This window comes from Larimichthys crocea, chromosome VII, assembly GCF_000972845.2.
Source record: "Larimichthys crocea isolate SSNF chromosome VII, L_crocea_2.0, whole genome shotgun sequence".
Classification (NCBI taxonomy): Eukaryota; Metazoa; Chordata; class Actinopteri; family Sciaenidae; genus Larimichthys; species Larimichthys crocea.
Window position 1 is genome coordinate 15,146,360 of NC_040017.1, and position 21,189 is coordinate 15,167,548.

The 21,189-nt window shown below is 41.1% G+C and overlaps 1 protein-coding gene and 1 long non-coding RNA gene across 5 annotated transcripts in view; one reads left to right on the forward strand and one right to left on the reverse strand.

The window, feature by feature from the left end:
- Window positions 1–380: 380 nt before the first annotated feature.
- limk1a (LIM domain kinase 1a) overlaps window positions 381–21,189 on the reverse strand; it is a 48,181-nt gene continuing 27,372 nt past the window's right edge. For 3 of the 4 annotated variants that reach the window (XM_010752898.3, XM_019276381.2, XM_019276382.2), the window contains 13 exons: window positions 11,044–11,153; window positions 9,619–9,834; window positions 9,233–9,338; window positions 8,664–8,875; window positions 8,130–8,316; window positions 7,793–7,879; window positions 6,129–6,260; window positions 5,958–6,017; window positions 5,502–5,567; window positions 4,975–5,143; window positions 4,795–4,850; window positions 3,859–4,016; window positions 381–3,764 (listed from right to left, as the gene is read on the reverse strand). In XM_010752898.3, coding sequence (XP_010751200.2) covers window positions 3,596–3,764; window positions 3,859–4,016; window positions 4,795–4,850; window positions 4,975–5,143; window positions 5,502–5,567; window positions 5,958–6,017; window positions 6,129–6,260; window positions 7,793–7,879; window positions 8,130–8,316; window positions 8,664–8,875; window positions 9,233–9,338; window positions 9,619–9,834; window positions 11,044–11,153 — 1,728 coding nt within the window. In that variant the 3' untranslated portion in view covers window positions 381–3,595. Of the gene's footprint in view, window positions 3,765–3,858; window positions 4,017–4,794; window positions 4,851–4,974; window positions 5,144–5,501; window positions 5,568–5,957; window positions 6,018–6,128; window positions 6,261–7,792; window positions 7,880–8,129; window positions 8,317–8,663; window positions 8,876–9,232; window positions 9,339–9,618; window positions 9,835–11,043; window positions 11,154–16,570; window positions 16,780–21,189 lie in introns of those variants that run through there. The other variant, XM_019276383.2, reaches the window with a different exon arrangement.
- LOC113746100 (uncharacterized) lies at window positions 8,288–9,668 on the forward strand. The gene is made up of 3 exons (XR_003462601.1): window positions 8,288–8,397; window positions 9,225–9,355; window positions 9,553–9,668. It is a non-coding gene; the product is annotated as an uncharacterized LOC113746100 (long non-coding RNA).

Sequence of the window (21,189 nt, forward strand, 5' to 3'; positions counted from 1 at the left end):
TTGATGCTGTATCTATCAGTAGCATAACGAGTGACAATAGTGTATATACTGTCTGCGAGGTTGGGAGATGAGCAGCTGTATTCAATTGTTTTGATGACACTTTTTGAGATTCTCGTTTCACCACAGAAATGAACAGCAGAGAGAGAACAGTGGCACCTGGTGGTCAATTTGTTAACACGTTTCTAATGAATTCACCTTTGGAAGCACTATTTTCTACAACTTTAGTGGATCTCACACAATGCAGAGCTCTGTTTGTGTGAATCCAAGAAGTGAAGCGGATTTTGCACATATAATTGGAGTTGGCATACTACCGTGTGAGCTGCATCGTTAACGATAAGAGTGAAAATGAGATGCAAGAGACGAGCAGTGACATCAAACACTTGTTTTAGAAGCAACAGTTTTATTTTTAGCTGTGACAAAAAGGGGGGGAAACAAAAAAACAAAAAAACAGTCGCCTCCACAGAGTCTAAATGTTCATGTTCAGGATTAAAGTGCAGAATCGTTTTCACAGCTTGTGTAAAAAAATTAAATAAGACCAAAAAGAAAAAGAAAAGAAATAGAATCTTAAAATATCAAAACTGACAATGGAGAATCTGGAAAATATAAATATAATACAGAACAAAATGAAATCTCATACAACATAGTATCAGCAATGATATTCAATCCACTTGAATCAGGCTTCCACTTATGATACATAAAAAAGGAAATCAGTTCACGTTTTCGAGTCGTTGGCAAGGCTAGCTTACAACAAAGGCACAGCATTGTTCAGAGGTAACGATCCTTTGCAAAGAAGTGCTGCGGCGACATTCTCATTGATCATCAACACGTCCTCACAGACACACCTAACATGCTCGACATGGCTCAGACAGGAATGGAGACAGAAACATGGCAAAGCCACTCATGTACAGTACATGCCCACGGACGAACACATCAACCAGGAGGGGCTTGTTTTACAGAAGCGCATTTTGAGTTATTCGCATATACAGTGACAGAAGGTTACATGCTCTTTGAGTCTGAATCTTTGATTTCCTATTAAGCTGCTGAATTAACTGAATTGTGAAGTAAGCTTCCAGAAAAGTACGGCCCTGAGCCAAAAAGAGTGTGATGAGGAGGTGAGAGGTGAGACAGGCCAGTTTAAGTGCTCTATTATCAGAAGGACCAGCAGTGGTTGCAGCCTCTGTGGGCATCACATATGAAACCAAGCAGTCAGAAACAACACAGGACATCATTCACAAAGGACCAGTCTGTAGGCAGCAGGCAGAGCTGGGACACACATCCTCATGGTGGCAAAGACCAGAAAAAAGATATGATGGTATTCAAAATTTTGGAGACTTCTTCCAAAGGCTTTAAAGTTTAAATATTGTCATTGTTTAGTATATAGACATATGACTTTACATACAATAATATAACAAGTTCCTGCCAAAACTTATTTAAAAAATGTCCAATAATCATAAACTTTACTAATCCTCACGTTTGCTATCAAGAGGATGAATTTCCCAGCTCCCATTTTTACAGTTGAAAGGCTCTATCAGTGTCTTGCATTCATATATCGACCTGAACCGACATAATTTATTTCCTTATCACAAGTTAGCCCAAGAGGAAATTAACAAACATGGCTTTAACCAGCCGTTTGGTAATATAGTGCAAATCAAAGTACTCAAATCTATACAAAAAGATTTCAGTGGTTATATATATTTAAAAAAACAAACAAAAAAAACAACAGATGCTGTGTTTTCCTTTTTAGCCTTTAAGCTTTCTCTGTTGACTTTTTTTGTCTTTCATTCTTTGTTTTCTTATTTTTTAAAAAATCACATCGTTTAGAGACAAAAACAGCTCGATTTAGAAGCTGAACAGATCCAAGCTAGTTCATCATGCAGCTCGTGAAAAAAAGAAAAAAGAAAAACCCAGCAGGAAATAAAAAATAAAAAAACAAGTCAAGAGATAGAAATGCATGTTATAGAAGGTGCAAGAGAGACTTTGACAGTGGAAGAGATTATTTCTGAGGAGCGAGCATATTTATGCAATGCACACAGACAGATGTAAGGGCAGACGCGTACATACAGTGATATTTACAGCTTGCATTTACATGTAAACAAACAGTGGGTCATCCACCGGAGGAGAGACAGATATGTGGTAGGATAGCTGACATGATGAGGCAGTACCTGGTGATGTTATTCCCACACCTGAACTAGTGTACAGTACATGAGCCGAGAGTGAATAATGAACAGATTGATTGCCCTCAAAATTCTCAAATCACATTTCATTTTGATAACATGCAGATTTAGTTCAGCAACTTTGATGTGATTAGATAATCTAGAATTATAATTAACTCCAGTACACCTCTGCAGGTGCACGAAAACTCCAAGATGACCAATCAAATGTTTTTGGGTGTAGGGAAATGACAGAATGTGACATTTACTGAGCTCAAACTGAAGTTTGGAGATATTTTGTGGTGATCTCGAATGTTAAAAGCCAAAACTTGCCACAGGAGTGACAATGTAGAAAAAAAACAAAAAAAACAATAAAGCTTTCGGCTGTGCCCTATTAACTGCAAACTTTACTTTCCTTAATTTCAACTGGTCGGCCAATAAAAATATGGCAATGTAGCGTACGTATATAAAATATGTCTGTACATTTTCAATATTTAAAACATTTACACTGTCGCGATCTATGTACACTGGTATGTGTTTGACTGTATGAGATGCCACATCATTATGAATGGGATACGTGACAGCTCTTAAAATCGTGAGAGAACGTACCAAAATGTATGCAAAAGATGTGTACCTCAGTGTTAATAAGTCAGTGCTACACTAAACGAGGGAGAGGGGCGGCGTCACAGACACATGTGGGTCTAGTAGTTTAGAACCAAATAGAGGTTCAGAGGGACACGATGAACCAGGATATGACCTGACAGCATTATTTACAGTCATGCACTCTTCAGCGAGCTATTTAAAGCTGGAAAGGTTCGACTTGTACAAGTGGACAGCATGGTGATCTAAGCCTCTGACGGGCCCCTCTCCTTTGCACCTACCATAAGGTCAGTTTTGATATCCAAAACCAAAAAGTAAAAATCAAACCAAACTCACACAGAAACACCTGCAAACACATACTGCACAATGTACTCTGTAGAGGCCCAAAGTGAGGAGGCTGAACGTTTGCCTCATGCCTTGTTTTTTTTGGACTAGTTTATCCACGTGAATATACACACTACAGTAGGTTTTCTTGAATGGAATGAGCACTAATGTTAAATCTACACGATTCAAAAGTCGAGTCATGATTTGAAAGGTCTAATTGCATATGACATGTTCCACTTTAGCTTTGAGTGCAGCAGAATCAAGCTATCGTAGGTGATGTCTCTTGATTTTAATGTGTGAATGTGTGAATGTGTGTGTGCAGCTCGCACAGGTGGCTTTTCAGATCCACATTTATTCCCCCTGAGTCTACTCGTTAAGACTGAGCCAGCCTTCACACGCAGCTTTAAACAAGGAGTATTTACAGTGACTCCTCCAGCCACTGATCCGCCCTGAGGCAAATCATCGCTGCCCCTGTGGGGTTATCTCTAATTTCCCACTCCTCATCCAGTCGTGTTCGGCCCCTACTCCGGCTGTTCGGGGTGAGTGTGCAAGCCGTTTTCAGGGCGCATGATGCTGTGGTTCGCCCAGAAGGCCTTGTGCAGCTGGTCCAGTTCAGACACCAGGGGTAGACCAATGTCCAAGTGCATCTTCAGGTTCTCCAGCCACTCCTCCAGTTTGGAGAAAGCAGGCCTAAAGATTAAGAAAGCAGGAGAGGATCTCCATTTAATATAATTTTTGATTTATTTAGATTGATATTTATATGAGTCTATGGTAGATGTCTGACCGTTTGTCTGCATCAAGGTCACAGCACATAGCAGCCATGGGGAAGAAGGCAGGGGGGCAATCTGGGGGACAGAAATGCTCTAGGAAGCCAGACACATTCAGTCCAAAGTCCATTGCCCTGGGGAGGTAGTCTGGGTCTGCGTTCACCCTGCCAATTATCTGAAGGGGGAGCAAGAAAAACAAAAAGAGAAAGAAGGAGTAGGTTAAAGATAGAGCTGTCAGAGCAAAGGGAATCCTCCTGTGCCGAGCTGATGAAAACCAGTAAACCCTCCAAACCGAAGCTGATCGTTCCCAATGAACCACAACTACAGCCCGTCTGCCTGCCTGTAGCCACATGAAGACAACTTTGATTTTCTGCTCTCTCTAATCACCGCGCTATTCTTTGGCTAATGGTGTCCATGTGGGGAAGTCGTATTCTGAGTGACTGAACTAAACTGTTAAGCCCGAATTATGTGGATGCTGTGTAGCCAGGCCCAAAAGCTTACCACACTTTGAGGCTGGGTATGCATTCAACACACATCTTTTAGCTCTGTGGAGAAGCAAGACCTTTCCTCTCATGAAATGAAATGGATGTTTTACAAATACTGGAAACAGTTTTACATTTTGACAGATCACTGAATTTCCAGTATTCTGCAGAAAGCCTGTCAAAATATAAGGTTTATTATGTTGAAGCTGGACCAAGAAGTGAAATGGACTGAAGAGCAGTTGTGCACAAATGAAAATCATAATCTTGTAGCTGAACCTGCGCTGAGAAAAGATTGTAAAAAATCTTTTTAGGTGGTAAAATCTGACCAAATTCAAACAAGATTAAAACTGCTTAATCATCTCAGTCCAGAGGATTTAAAAGATTTAATGTTAAAGTTACGAGGTAAGCATCATCTTAAGCTATATCTCTTATCTGAAACATGTTTGGATTTTAATTAGAAGTGAAACTCACCTCGCAGAGCATGATACCAAAGGAGAAGATGTCTACTCTCTCATCGTAGCTCTTCCCTGGAAACAGAAGAGAACATTTAGGATTAGCACATATATTCGACAGCTGTGTAGTGACTGTTTTCTTTAGGTATATCAGGAAAGCGTGAATGGGTTTAGATCAATAAATCCTGATAGATCATACCGTGGATCATCTCAGGAGCCATCCAGTAGGGGTTTCCCACCACGGTGTACCTCTTCCTGCGGTCGGGCTTCTTCAGGCCGGGCAGTTTACCCTGTGACAACTTCTCCTCGTGCTTGTCGTCCACCATGAGCCGTGACAGCCCGAAATCTGCAACTACCACTGTGTTGTTCTGCACAGAGATGATGGAACATTCATAAAATGTTAAAAATGTAGCTCCAAGCTTCTCATTTCTCTTAGTGTGACACTTTGGGCTCTACAATGCAAACCTTTTGTTTTCATGTGATACACGCACAATGCTGCCTCTGTTTGAGTAAACTGAAAGTTTTCCGGTGCAAGTTACTTGTGCGCAGCGTGTTTTAAGAAGGCTTAGTCTGTTACAGCTACTGCTAACAAAGCTCTCCTTTGTTTTTGTACCTGAAGTGCCCCAGCAGATGACAGGTGTACTGTGTTAAAATCCTCAAAGAAAACATACTGTGTACGCACAGGTATGTCCACACACAAGTGGACAGGAATACACAAGTTCTTACCTCTCGGACTAGACAGTTGTGTGAGTTCAGGTCCCGGTGGATGATGTTCATGGAATGCAGATATGTCTGAATGACAGATAGGAGAGGACAGAATATAAAATAAACAGAAAAAAGGAGATTTTAAACCCATGCCAAGAGGAACAATCCTGCTTTGTTTCATCTCAAGTAGCTGGAGTTGTAAATACAATAACCCAGTCATGCGTGACATTCATCATTGTGTTACTATCAAGGGAAAACAGTGGTCTAATCCAGCAGGAATTCACGGGGGATGGAAAAGATTGTGCGTATTATTAGCAGAAGTGTTGTAGCTCATGTGCACGACCACTAGATGGAGATAAATCAAAACACAGCGCCTTCCCTAACAGCTGCACCTATCAAAACACTTCACTGCCTCACACAGATTTACAATTTTTGAAGATGCTACTACAGTAACATACACTCTGTCTTTGAACTCACCATGCCAGCAGCTATGTCATTGGCAAAACTGACCCGCTGGTTCCAGGGATAGTTGCTGTCCTGTGAGCAAAAACCACAATTCAAAGGTCATTGTCTGTAGTTGATGCCGATGAACTTCTACCTCAAACAGAACATCATCAAACTACAAATACAAACACTGAATCCTCTCACCATTTTCTTGATGATTTCCCTCAAGGTGCCTCCCTTTATATACTCTGCGATGAAGTTGAGTCTCTTGTCCTTATAGAGGACGCCAATGAACTTGAGCACGTTGGGGTGATCCAGGCAACGCATGACCTTCACCTGATGAAACAACGTCACACATTTTTACACACTCCTGAATGCTGCTCAAGGATCTCTTTTGCACACAGGATTAGAAAGGTTAACCAAGGTTGATGATCAAGGTGGTATGATGTCATTATTCTCACTATACTTGGGAACCATATCCATAGAAATGCTAAATGTAACTCTGGCTGAATCCAAATGACCACCCTTTGGACTGAGCCCTCGTGGACTTCAGTCGTACATACTGTGATGTGTTCATTGTCATCAGTCTATGAGACGTTCTTGTAATTGTAAAACTCAAATTGACAGTCTGTCTGAGTAAAATCAAGTAAAGGAAGAGTTCAACATTTTGGAAAATGCACTCATTAGACAAGAAGCTCGACAAAACCCTCCAAGAAAGCCAACAAGCTTAGTTTAATAAGTCAAACTATTCTTTTAACACATGTTTAAAGATACTCAGTTGAGCATAAACATCAGGAGTTTTGTTGAAGTATAGTGGCAGCTTAAGTGCAGCAGTTTTTTTCCCTGAAGGGGCCAGGGGGGCAAAGGTCCCTAGAACAAGTGTTCACAGGAATACTGCAGGATGACACCTCATAAAACATTTCCCTCCCTGAAGCTTGAGCTGTGAAAGAGGAGGAGGAAGCTGCGAGCCACTATTACACACACATTAGCCTGAAATATTACCCTTCAAAGTCCCATGATGCGTTTGTCTGAAATGTTTGGTGCACTCATTTCTAATCTTCACCCAGGAGGCTGTGAAGTACCAAACGAGATCACAAGAGGCTCAGTAATGTGAGACTTAGGCCACCTACGAACAAACAGCCAAGAGGGAGTTATATCATGCTTCATTGTGGTTAGGGGTTTGTTTTATAGACTCTCTTTCTACTCTGTCGTCAGCTGCACCAATTACAAAGCAAAGACCCTCTGTTATTGTAACTCAGTCATATATCTAACACCCCCACACACACACACACACTGTGTATACATTCAACCAGACGGGAACAATTTTCCTGAACTTAAATATCCCAATTAGAAGGTTGGATGAGTGAGTCTACGATACTGAACATCAAACAGGAACATCAGGAGGGCAGCAATAACTCCAAAAGTCTTACAGAAGCTTAGCCTTCTGCGTATGAAATTAATGGAAGGACAGGAGAGAGATGAAGCGTTATGTGGGAGTTAAAATAAGTTCTGCTCGTCCATCATTTCTGGGAGAAATGACTGTTCTATTTCAGAGGCAATTTCACGTCTTTTACTTTCATTTATTCAGGTGAGAGAACTTTAAGCCTCTTTTTTATTCAGTTATGCCCTACATCCACACACAGGAGCTGCTAATTTTAACTACAAGTCTTTCTCAGCACAAACCTGTAATAAATGTGTTTCACATACTTGGACAGTCTTACTAAAATGATGTTTGTTTTCAAACATGCTGATTACTTTACGATCTGAGGTCAACACTTATTGATTTCCAGATTTCTGTTTAGGACAAATCACTGGCTGAGTAAATCTCACACTCCTTCATGGTGTAACATCTGTCCAGCTCCACTCACCTCTTTCAGGAATGTTCTTTGTGTCTCGTCATCAAAGCGAATCAACTCCTTCATCACCATCACCTCTCCCGTCTCCCTGTGGGTCACCTATGACAAGACAGACAAAGTTTACATTAAACATAAAAGCGTGTTTTTTTTCTTTTTTTTATGTATGTCAGAAACACGAAATCTGAAAACTCCAGTGTGTTATAACAACACAGAGTTAACCTCCTGTCTCTAACTCATCTAAATGCTGCCATCTTCTGGACAATGTAAGGACAACCACATTTGCTCTCTAACTGTTGACGCATGCTGCACATGTACAGGCTGGTATGAAAGTATGCTAACAGTGTCTGACCTTGATGGCCTGTCCAAAGCAGCCCTTCCCCAGCACTTCTCCGTGAATGAGGTCAGATGGGCGGAAGATGCGGTGCGTCCGATTGGACACAACACGGAGCGACTCTGATCGATTAATGTCCTTCCTCTGGGAGATGGGGGACGCTGCATTGCTGGAGCCTGGCGACTTGTCAATGCTGTAGCTTCGCCTGGAGGGTGAGAGTGGAGACGGGAGGGGTGACAGGAAGAGAAAGGAAGGACAAAGGAGAGATGAAGAAGATACAGTAATGGTGAGAGGAGAACAGTACTTCATGTTTGCTGATGCAATAAGAAATATATATTATAGAGATATACACACATATATTTGCTAAAAGAAGAGCAGAAAGAAACTCATCTTGTTGCTAACCTGATTTACAACTGAACCTAAACAAACGTTTCTGAAATAATTTGTGTAAAACCATTCCAGTTTTCACGTCATTTCTGGGGTGAATTCCTAAAATCCGTAAAAGTTGTAAACTGTTTTAAATAAGCGTCATCACTTCTGAGACTTTCTTACGTGATGATGCGGGATCTCAGGCAGCTGATGTCAGGGTTCGGGGGCTGGGTGATGGGCAGAATGGGGCTGGGGCCCTCTGACAGAGGGGAAGACAGGGGTCCGTCCACTTGCTCTTCAGCCTCTGAAGAGCCTCCCTCCTGCCCCAGACTGTGAGGGTCGTGTTCGATGGTGAGCTGCAGCAGCCGGCTCGTCTCCTGGATCAGCAGGTCGATCTGGGAGAGGAAGAGGGAACCCAGATGGATCAGTCAGTCCACAATTAGAACAGCGGAGACCACTGTTATAGCTATAGCTCTGTTAAAGCGCTTTACAGTGCTGCAAAGACGAAATAATCAACATTTACATCACATTAGCTAAAAGTTGAAGTTAAAGGTTACACAGAGGGATGAATAAATGAACAAATAAACCACAAACTAATAGCTCTGCGGCGACTCGTGTCCATAATCTCCAATTCAACTGTAAAAAGGTGGTCAGTACTGGTAGTGATAGATAAATGTTGTTCTTTTTCTCTCCTTAGCCACAGGACAGTTCAATACATCGTGATATACATTTTATTATTTGCAGGTGAATACCTCATCCAGAGGGACATTGTGAATGGGCGTCCCGTTGATCTCAAGGATCCTATCTCCAACATGAATGGAGTTTTTCACATCTGGACTGATGCAGTCTGCGTCCACCCTGAATAAAGAAGAACAGTAAGCAGAAGAAACGCTTTAATCAAACCTTTCTGCACACAGACATGAGATGTGATAAAGTCTCAGCTCATTTGAATAACAGTGGCTCATTTCCTTTTCCTTCCACTCTATTATACATTTTAAATGAATCTCATCTATCACCCTGTCCTCCATTTTTACACTGCTCTTCTTCATCTTTTGTCCTCTACCACACTGAGGGCTGGTGGAGCCTCTCCTCTTCACACAATGATGCAAACACACAAAACATGGACAGATGGACTCACTGGGAGACTCTGACAGTGTGTCCATGTTCAGGGCTGTAGCCGTTGGTGGGGCTGAGCGGCTGGTCGATGGACACAGAGAAACCTCGCCCTCTGCGTCCGTTGCTGCCCTCGGCGGAGGCAGGGATGGACACGAGTGTGACGGTGTGAGGGATCCGTGAGCATGGAGAGTCCGGCAGGGACACCGGGGTGACGATGGTCTGGTAGTAACAGTGACCGCTGGAGATGGAGAGGAAGAGAAGAAAATGATGAGGGGAGGATGGAAAGAAAGAGAGAAGTTAAAAAAAAAACTGTAAAAAATGTGAAAATGTGGTTTTCTGGCTTGATAACTGTCCATGCAATCATGAGAGGAACGTCAAGTTCTCATTGCAACAGTTTTTACAGCATCACATGTTGTTGACGAGATGTTGCTTTAAACGGGATTGGAAAAACACTGTGCTGTCATTGTTCGTGACCTCTGATGAGTCAAAATCTGTTTCATGTTTGGCAAAACGAATGAGACAAAACATGAAGAATGCTGGGAATCTACAGAGGAGTCATGAAATAGCTATGAAACTACCACAGCAGTATTTTAGTAGTATTTGAATGATTACTCAACACACTGCATGCTTCACTCTCCTTTTTGCTTCACGTCTATCAGACGAGAAATGTAATCGTCACTTTTCCTGCCCGCGTCAACTCAATCTGCTAAATCTCTCAATAAATGTGATGATCCGAGACAATCACACTGTCATCATCCACTTCCACTTTCAGAGAAGAAGACAAAGGCTGCTCTGTTTGTATGTATCCCTGTGTAACGCAGCTTGTTTCGCATCGAACTCTCGGGCTTATGACAGTCACATTAACACAACCTCGGAGGAACACAAGTCGAGGACAACCTGAACGTGAAACAGACCTGTGAGAGAGCCGTTACAACTGAGACTGTTAGAGCTGTTAATATCTTAATACAAATGTTCTTCTGCAGCTTAAAATAACTAGTTTGAGTCGCTTTTGGTGTTTATTTGGCTGCAAAATACCCAAAAAACCCCAAAACAAAACACCAAACTTGAAATAATGAGCTCAAACATCATAAAACGGTGGCTGCTGTGACTTTCCACCGTCAGTTGTCATCACAGTTGGTCATAATGTCATCAACAAGTCCTTTGAAGCTCAAAATAAGCTGCATGAATTTAACATTTTGTCAATCAACTGCAGCTTTTGCTTCTTGTATGTTTTTTTTTGTGGCTTTTGTGGCTTTGGTGATACTTCAAAGGGATTTCAAGTGGATTAGCTTGCTCCAGAAGAGGGAATTAGGAAAACTATAAAAAAATCCAAATAAAGAATAAAGAATACCACAAGCTTTGATTTTCCAGTGTTAAAACAAGTAGCCCAATTAGAAACATCTCACGTCCCTCAGTCTGATTTGATTTCGACAGACTCGTGGCTCACCAGTAGAGTTTGGACCTCTCCACCAGAGCGTACGTGTCTCCATCACCGATGAATGTCCTGCAGTTCAGACAGGTGAAGCATTCTGGATGATATTTCTGTTCCCCTGCGACCTGTCAGAGACAAAAAGCAAAGACAACGTTAAAAAGGACAGCCTGCCTTCTCTGTGCTGTTAAAACTTTGATGTACAAGGATGTCAAAGAGGGATTGTTCTCTGATCTCTCGTTAAAACACCCCAGGGCAGAACAGAGTTTTTGATGTTACTGGAGCAACAGGCTACATGAGGCTTTAATAACTGGTCCGAGAAGTAGGGCGAGGTCTGCTCACGGAGAGCTGGGAGATTGAATTTGGTGCTGCCAGATCTCCCTCCGGAGCTTAGGGCAGTTTTTCAAACAGGAGAGGGAATTGAGTTATGGGCAGAAAAACAGCAGGCAATGAGCAGATTAATCACACTGCCAGATCTGAGGATGATGTTGCCTCTGGAGGTTGTTCAGCTCTGGGTGTTCTTCAGACCGACAGCAGGAAACCAAACACTGTTAAAATTATAAATAAATCACAAAAAAATTGATCAACTGTGTGTGTATCTCCATGTATTAGCAACCTTCCCACTTTTACTGTTGCTCATTAAATCAGTTTGTCCTTCCTTGTTGTGACTGAGAAATCGATTAAGTGTCCTACACCTCCACGCATATCAATATCGACCCCTTTTAACTCCTTCAGGTAATTTGGCGCCCATCGATGCAAATGACCCGCCCACTCAAATACCTAATGACTTCTGTGATTAAACGCAAGCTCACGATGTTAAGTGTTGGAAGGTCGGGTCCACCCAGAGCTGTTTGCTCCCCTGGGGATGTGCTTGTGGTTTCATTTTGTGCTTTGAGTGGCAGAAATTCTTTTTGGAGGGAGCGGACAGACAGCACTTCTCAACTGCAATGATCTGCAATGCTAATTCAGTATACAGGGAGCGAGGAGGGGCATTGCACGGACGAGTGCTGAACAAAGAGCAATCAATTAAATGCAAAGGAAAACACAGAAATTGAAGAATTTTGTTCTATTTTTTAAGACAAAACTGATATTTAAATTAAGTATATAAGTAAGTATAAGTGTATCTTTAAAAGGGCTCAAATTACAGTACATAATTCAGATACTCCATAAATATCACACTAAATATCAAACCAGCATCACCTAAGTGCAACATAGGAGCTTATAGTTGCAGCTACAATTCTGACATCACCCAAAGAGTGAAATGCTTCTTCTAATTGGTCAATAAAACTGAAACCAAACAAGTGAAACTGGAGAAAAAAAGGAAGAAAATGTGAAGATCAAAGAATCAATAAAATCATTGCGTATAGCCATATGTCTGCTGCCCCACCCTCCTCAGAGAGCAGCAGTGAAACCGCAAGCGCACACAAACAGATAAACACATGCTGAGGGCCCCTCCGGCTGCAGGGAGGAAGACACTGTACAAGCTTATTAATTAATTGCTTTTTAAGTAATTAATCTGAGCATATCCTTCCAGCTAAATACCAGGAAAACATGCCACCACTTGGCTTTGATACAAGGAATAAGATAACATCCAGACTTCTGTATTTTGTCAAGAATTGTTTTTTTACCCTCTAATTTCCCATTTAGAGTGAGAACAATGAATATTAAATATAAATTGACCCCGAAACAAATAAAAGACACAAAATAATCCGTTTGCAGATAAAGTATGTTCCTCCTTTTTGCCGTACATTGCCGTTGTTTAATGGTCATGCTGTTGAAACACCACAGCAGAGAGACACACGGACAGATGTAATGGCTTTGTAATGGATAAAGGAACAAGGCAGCCGTAGGGCTTATTGACCAGCTGAGTTTTTCTTTTATTTGTCCTCCAAGCAGCCTCATAAAAAGAAGCCATGAACAATTACCATTTAAAATCACCATTATGTAAAGTATGGAAGAGAGATGAGGCAGTAAGCTTAATGTGAGCTTTTTTTAAAAATACAATGAATGTATCATGATTTTTCAGATTTGTTTGTGTCTCTCTTTATGTGTCACCTTGGTGCCCGACAAATTGGGAACACAGGAAGAGAGGACAGCTGGACGGAGATGAAAAGGGTGTGTGGCTCTACACAACCCGACACTGTGGATGCCATTTGCTTGCCATGCACACAGACACACGGTCACATCCATATGCACACACCCACACCCTCTTTAAAACCCACATCAGACAGGCGACAGCTGCTGTCCTCACATTTAGGACACGCTTCCTTCCACGTTTCCAAAATGTAGATATCAAACCACGTAACTGCTTGACCAGCAAACATCACATGTATTAACCCGCCACTTGGTTTTTATCCTCACTCAGCACACAAGCTGTGAACATGCGTCTTCAAGCCCCTGAGGATTTATTTCATTATTTGTGTGTCTGTGTGTGAGGCTGGTCACGGAGACCCGTGGCCTCTTCTAGTGTCAACAAACCAAACTGTGTGCACATGTCTCCCGGCCTCTTCTAGTGTCAACAAACCAAACTGTGTGCACATGTCTCCCTGGGGGGGGAAGGTGAAAGGTTGGTAAGTTGCAGTACAATGTCCAGTTGACGTGTGTGATGGGCACAAAGTTACCTTGACTAAAGTAAAGGTCCAGGTCAAACAGGGGCTGCTGGACTTGGTTGTAGATCCGTGAAGGCGTTTCCCCTCTCACCCAGGAGGCTGCACGGATCTACAGCCAAATCCAGTTATCTGTACTGTGCCCTGTGTTTCCTGATAGAAATATCTTACCTACTTAAGAGTCTAATAATAGGAAACATCTGTAGCACCGTCAAAATGAAACAGCTACATAAACGGAAAGGCACTGCAGCACCACAAGGTTGTACAATATCCGAGAAATATCACAGTTTTAGGCTCCAAACAATATTAAACTTAACTGTCATTCCTTTGTAAATGCAAGTATGTGAACCTAGCTCACATTATTTGGTCATTTAGAGTAACGATATTGGTATAGTGCTTTGTTGGGTTATTTTTTGTATTGATAAAGTGTCCGGCTCGGTCATTCAACATTTCATTTTATGTCTTTTACTCTTCTCTCTAAATGGGCCATGGGTTAGGTTAGCTACTGGGTGCTGATATTAACAACTAATCTCTACATAAGAACTGTATCATTTAGTGCAAAGTAAATCTGCATTTAGTAAACATGTTATAATTAGTCAATGTTTGAACTTATGAAGAGCTGGCAGAAGAGATAAAACTGTAAAACTAACATTATTTTACAAGAATAAAATAATATAAAAAAAATATGAACATAATAAACACGTCAGCCTCTTGTTTTTTTTTATTTCCTATTCCAGCAAGCATCTTGTAACTCCTTGGAGGTTTACAACTACCAGGTTAGGAAGCTGCCCTAGCCTTTTATTTGTGACACTGATGGTGGTCACTCCTCAAACACTGGAGTATGATGTATCATTAGACGCTGAGCTGGCGGTGCCTCTGGTGCAGTACAGTGGTGCTGAAATAAAGGAGAAACTGCACAGAAAAAGTCTGTGACTAATTGCTTCAGACAAATAATGCCTAATATTCCTAATTATTATTTGGCTCAATGCAAACACAGTCAAGCAGACGAGGACCAACTTGACCCGTCTCTGCTGGACACACAGAAAAAAAAACCACAGGTCAGCCACAGAGACTGTTGGCTTGGGGCGCCTGGGTCCTCAAGCGTTATTTGTTTTCAATGATTTACATGCGTGACCTTAAGGTGGATGTGGAATGTGAACACACTCTTTTCAGGCATTTAGAGGAATTTATGACGGTCTAATGCTCTCGGCGAGACTAAACAGTTTAAGAAACATGTTGGTAGTAAGTCAGGGATTCTTGACAACTCCTTCAGGCCATCAGTCACCCATGTTGACTTTTCTGAAGTCGGAGTAACCACTTATCTGGAATCAGTAATTAGGTTGCACAAAATGTTAAATGTTTAGAAAAGGGGATGACAAACATGATTAAAAATAACGAGGAAAATCATTTTAAAATAAATACCCTTCCTTCCTTCCTTGTTCCGACAATGCTCCCATGACATTTTCCTCACATCCTTTCATCCTTGTTGATTATATTTAGTAACACATCTCAATCTCATTATCATTATCATAGAAGTAACATGGAAAATGGAAACTGCCGAAAATGGGAAATGTTGCATGTGGAAATTCAAGATATTGAGTTTTTAAACATTTTTACAACCTTTCTCTTATTTTTAAGCACAAAAATTGCTGCGTCAAACCTCTCAGATGTGAATATTTTTATAGTTTATTCCCCCTGTATGACAGTAAACTACATATCTTTGGGCTTTGGACTGTTTTCACAATTTTGTAAACCAAAATTCTTAAAACTCTTACAGTTTAGGGTCTTGCTGAACACACAGAGGCTGGAAGTGATATGGAACAATATATATCAGGTGTGATTTTAAGTCTGCAGTACATGTGTGAGTGTTTACATGCAGGAGGACCTCATCAGCCCCACATAAACACCAGTTGGACACTCTGACTTCACTCAGCTCGGGCTAAATGTAGAACAATGACCTCATAACAACACTGCTGGAGGTGCTTCTGAACGGCCTCACTAAATTATGGGAGATCTGGCTCTGCTTAAACTCATGTTTGATGTAGTGAACTTTACCCCAAAGCCTCCTTCATTGGCTCAACTCAACACACACACACACACACACAAGCATGTGACTAATGGATCTCAAGAATAGCATTAATAACACATGCAATGATACGTGATACTCCCAGCAGAGAGAGCTATGACTGAGTCAGGTCTCAAAAAATGTGTCAAAGGGAATTCCTGAAGTGCCAAATGACTGATCGAAACACAAAATATGATCAAGATGTTTCACACTGCTGCAAAGACTGTTAGAGTAGAAATAAAGTCAAAGTGAGACATGATGATGATTTCCCCAGTAGACATCATTGAGGGAAATACAATTACAGCCTGAGAGAGAAGACAGTAGTCCACATTGATGTCCTCTCAATGGAAACCCCCCTTCAGCTACAAACAGTACAGTATCACAGCATACACAGGCCTCTGTTAATGTATTCAGCTTCTTCCGTCCTCTATGTAAGTCTCAAAACCACAATGTGTCCTGCATGTATGTGGTGAAAAAAATAATTAAACAGTTATTAAACTGTTCACAATCTCTAAATGTGCACACACATGCGCTCACACACTTTGAATCCCACTTTTGTCCGAAGAAGAATAGCTCTCAAAATTGCAAGCGTGCCATGGCTCATCAGTTTTTTATGATATGAAGAGAAAAAAAACTGGAGCAGATGTGTAATTACAAGGCATTACACTGCCCCAGTTTAAAATGACACACAAAACACAGCAGCATAAAGTATCATGCTTTAGTTTCAGTTTTTAAATTTTAAGATAAAAGGAGTCTCTGCAACCGGCAACCGGCAACCAGCCACTTGAGACTGTCTGCCTCCCTGCCTCCTTGCCGGCTCATGTTCGACTGTGCATCACCCGTTAAGACAGCCAGTAACCCCGAGCAGCCTCACCTTCTTATCTCTTTTCCACAGCCTGAGACAGCAAAAGCTCCAGAAAAACAAGTCTCCCACCATGTCAGCGAGAGCTGGCGTCTCCCCTCGCTTTTCTAGTTCATTCTACTGAGGCAGGCGAATCCCCCGCTGTCACAACAAAACACTGGCAGCGTCCAAACCGGCCGGAGAGTCGGAGCTACAGGGAGAGGGAGGGAGGAGCCCACGCCTTTGCAGCTGAGCTCATCTCTGAATCAATGTCACTCCTCCCGGCTCTCACCCCTCCCACCCTGCTTTCCCCCTCTCGCTCACTGTTGCTATGACCTCATCGTTTCCTGTTTGGTCCCGCCCCCCTCTTGCACACGCGCTACTCGGCTGCTTCAACCACACACACGCACACACACACACACGCACACACACACATCCACCCCCATCTCCTGGTGTCTTCAGTAAATTCCTCACTTCTCCTCTTCTCTCATGCTGCCTCCATTCCTACAATCACATTTCGAAACCAGTGAAAACCAGCAGAGTGACAGTGACTGGCTTGATTTATGTGAAAATATGTGGGGGGAGTGACGTTCTTCATTAGCTAATTTGTTTGTGTTGAATTTCATTCATTTTGTTAAGTTAAAGTAAGACAAAGGCATAAAAGCAGTGTTTAACGCAAAGATGGTAAAATATTACAGCACTGTGAACTAAAGCAAAAACCTAACTTCGTATACTGCATGTGTCTTTTCATTATGCTTCTGTGATCACTATGTCAGAAAAATGATCATCTTCAGTATGGATTAGTCTGGAAATTATTTTTTGCAATAGCCTAATTAATCATTAGGTCAATGAAAATGTCATAATATATTGGAAAATGTCTCTTGGTGATGTTAGATACAACAATTATGATCATAAACTGAAGTTATTTCCCACCTTAACTTTGTTTGAAACTACTACTAACAACTAACGAGTCCTTGTTTGACATTTTGTAGACTTGTGCCTCAATAATCAGGATTTCACCAAATGAAAATGCCAGAAATGTTAATTTTCAACAAAGACACAGTCCCCAGTCAAATGTAGAATAACTGTAATGTCTTTGTCACAATCACATAAAACTGAATATATATGAAGACATATGATACTTGTGTGATCTTTATTAATAGCATTCAGCTGACTTGTCTCCCCTCTTGTATAATCTTTCATTCCGGGTTTATCTTTGCCGCTGCGTCACTCTTTCTTCCACCGTCCTCTCTCTACATCTCACTTTGTCCCTAAAATGTCCTGCATGCCAAGTGTTGATCCCTCCCCCTCGCTTACAAGCCGGTGCCAGAAGACCATCTGAGTGGGCAGATATTAATAGACGATCAGATGCCCTCTCTTCACTGCATGTTGGTCCTTATGTTAAAGCAGAGTTGGCTGGTAGAGGAACAGCTCCAGAGAAACCCACAACCCTGCTGGCAACATTAAGGTCAACAGGCAGAAGATACAAGCTCAGTTACTGGTGGTAACTGTGTTATTCAGCTTTTGATAAACATGATGAAAACAGCTTTCAGCTTTAACACAAGCTACGTATTACTTTTCAATATTGTTGAATTCCCCCAAAAGAATTACACCATCATGAACTTTTAAACTTATCTGTCAGATGTTGACATGTCACTTACTGCAGAGGTCATGTAAAGGTGAAGAATATGGCAAGTTGTCTTGCATCAGAAATAGAAGAATATGCTCCAATGTGACTTTTTCTGACAGTCAACCTGAAGACTTTCTCTCTGTATAACAGTGAAAAACAACGTTGAAAAATAGAAAGTCTGAAAATACATTTCTGTCGGTGTCTGTCTCTAGGCAGCTGATAATTTGTCTCCTATCTCCAATGTACAGTTGATGTTGTTAAAAATAACCAGTGAACGTTTACATTTGGCCAAGAATCTGAAGAAATGACAAACAACAACGATTTATAAGCAATTAAAAAATCATTAGATTCAGGGTTTCATAGTCTGGCATAACTTTGGTGACTCTTTTCTCATGTATTACTTTGGGAACTGTGAACACAACACTGACATGAACATTTTTATGTACATTCATATGTCATATATTTATAACACCTGATGAATATTGTCCAATGTTTATTCTCTGTTTAGCTCTGTTTTCGGTCTCCACCAAAAAAAAATCTGTCTTTTTAGCTGCTAAATGCTTCACTGTGTTCACCAGCCAGTTGCTAACATTGTCTGTCTGCTTCAGCCAAAATGTAGATTTCAAAACGAGCTAAGAGAGTGAGTCGAACCATTCATGAGCCAAGCCCTTGAATGGTTCCAACTCAGAGATAATACTCTTTGAATCTTCAAGTATACCAAAAAAACCAACCTTAAATACAAAGTAGTCATGTGATACATATACAAAAACATTTATCATAGCCGCTTTAACATCATCCCATAATTTTTTTATTTTTGGCCTAAACATTTTTACTTCTTGTTCAATAAAGTGTGATTGTGTGTAGTCAAATCAGCTTAGAAGTGAAACCGAGCAGCCCACAGTCGTGCCACTGGGGTGGGGGGGATTTCAGCCCACAGAGGCTGCTGCTTTCGTCAGTGTTTCCTGTCTGGAAAGAGGAAATGCTAAACAAGTGGCGAAAAACATCTCACTGGTCAGGCTATCTATAAATGTCGTGATGTTGGTGTCGATTTCACAGCTCAGTATAAAAAAAGCAAAGGATAAAATTTTTTTAAAAAGTCTGAAGTTCAGGCCTCCATCACAGCAAGGAGACATCCAGCCAAAGTGACCCCAGCAGCTGCATTAGGACACCCCTCTGTATGTGAGGCTGACCTTGCTTATCCAAAATATTATTCAACAAGCTGTGTTCAGACTAGTTTGAACACTGTGTTCAACGTCACTGATGAGATCACCAACAGCTGATCCTGTTGCTAATAAAACAATGTCACAAACTGAGCAACAACAGCGCCTATTTCTCAACACTTATTACACATGTGTCTGTCTTCACTTAGAGGCAAAATAATCATCAGGCATTTACAGAAACAACTGCTGGATTCCTACTCAACCACAAAGCGACTTCACACCAGTGGGAGTTGATAAAGTACACTGTCGATGTGGGACTTTCCAATCATTCGGTGGCCTACACAAAATATCTCAAACGTAAGACAAAACCACTCAAAAGAAGAAGACAATTACAAAAAGAGGGTACTGAACCCAAGTCTGCTGTCTCTCACAGTTTGGCTCTGGTTTCATCTTTGAAGCAGTTCAATTATAAAAAGTACCTGAAGTTGAGTTACTGGAAACACAAGTAAAATGAGAAACATCATAATTCACCACAACAAAACACTCCTAGGTCAAGTTTGTTACTTATGACGATACCCTCCCAATGATATCCATGTTTTACTCATTCTTTCCATGTTTTGCTTTCCATTTATTGTTTGTAAGAAAATATCTTATTGTTTAACCATGTATATAGAAAAGATCCAAAAATATCACAGAAAACAAAACAGAAAACAATAGTTGGAATAGAAATGGAATGAGGGAAGAGTACAACACATGATCTAACGTTCAAAACATGTGATTTGCATTTCCTAAGAGTAAATATGATGCCAAATCCCCCCCAGAGAGTCTTAAGCTGTGATTTCGGGGAAACTTCTTGGATTTCATCTGGTACTTCTTGCAATCTCAGAAACTAAGACAGAGAAAAAGGGAACACAGAAAGTCCCCAAGCTACAGAGATTTTCTGTAAACACGAACATGATGAAAATAAATAAAACTGCAAATCCATGATTGGAAATGTCAAAACCATTATGGGACTTGATGGACTAAAAAACAGAGGTTTGGTGCCACAAAGGCCTAAACAGCCTCACTACACTGACGTGGAAAGAGTGTATGAGACTGATTCATCATTTTCAGTCCACGGAAACAACCTTATCTTACCGTGACTGCCTCAGCTGATGAGCCAAGGCCTTGAATGGTTTCAACTCAGAGATAATACTCTTTGAATCTTCAAGGCCATCATCAACTACTATGCTACTAGTGGATGAAGTAGCAAACGAGTGAGACATCTCCCTTCATCACCTCCTTGTTAAAAGTTGCTTTTGCACAGTGACAAGTAGGGAAGTACTTGACAGAAAACTGAAAACATGTCTCTGCCTGTCAAAACGTGCCTGGACTGACAAGTACTTGTTTATTTTAACGTTACTGGCAACTCCAAATTGCAAATGTGCTTAAAGACAATGTGTTTAATTTGCAACAACTGTGTTGTGGTAATTAAGGATTATAATATTCAGTGGGCACCACATTGATAAACACCAAACTTTCCAGACCAACTTTCCAGAGGGATTACAGGAGAAGACTGCAGACTGATTGTATCTCATGTTATCTTAACTTATGTCCAGAGCCATATTACCCTGGTGCTGCTCTGCAGGAATAAAGAGAGATCTACAGCAGCTTCTCTCCGTGTATCCTGGATCTTAAAGAATTCAAAGACTCATAAACAGTTAATACAAAGCATGCTGGCCATCGTAGATGGAGATAAATCACAACAAAATTAATACTAGTGTGATATCTGCTATCAAATTGTACCCCTTGTATGACACTTCAACTATTCTAGCTACAGATGATGTGAAACGCTGTTAAAAAGATGTTGTATACAGCAGTTG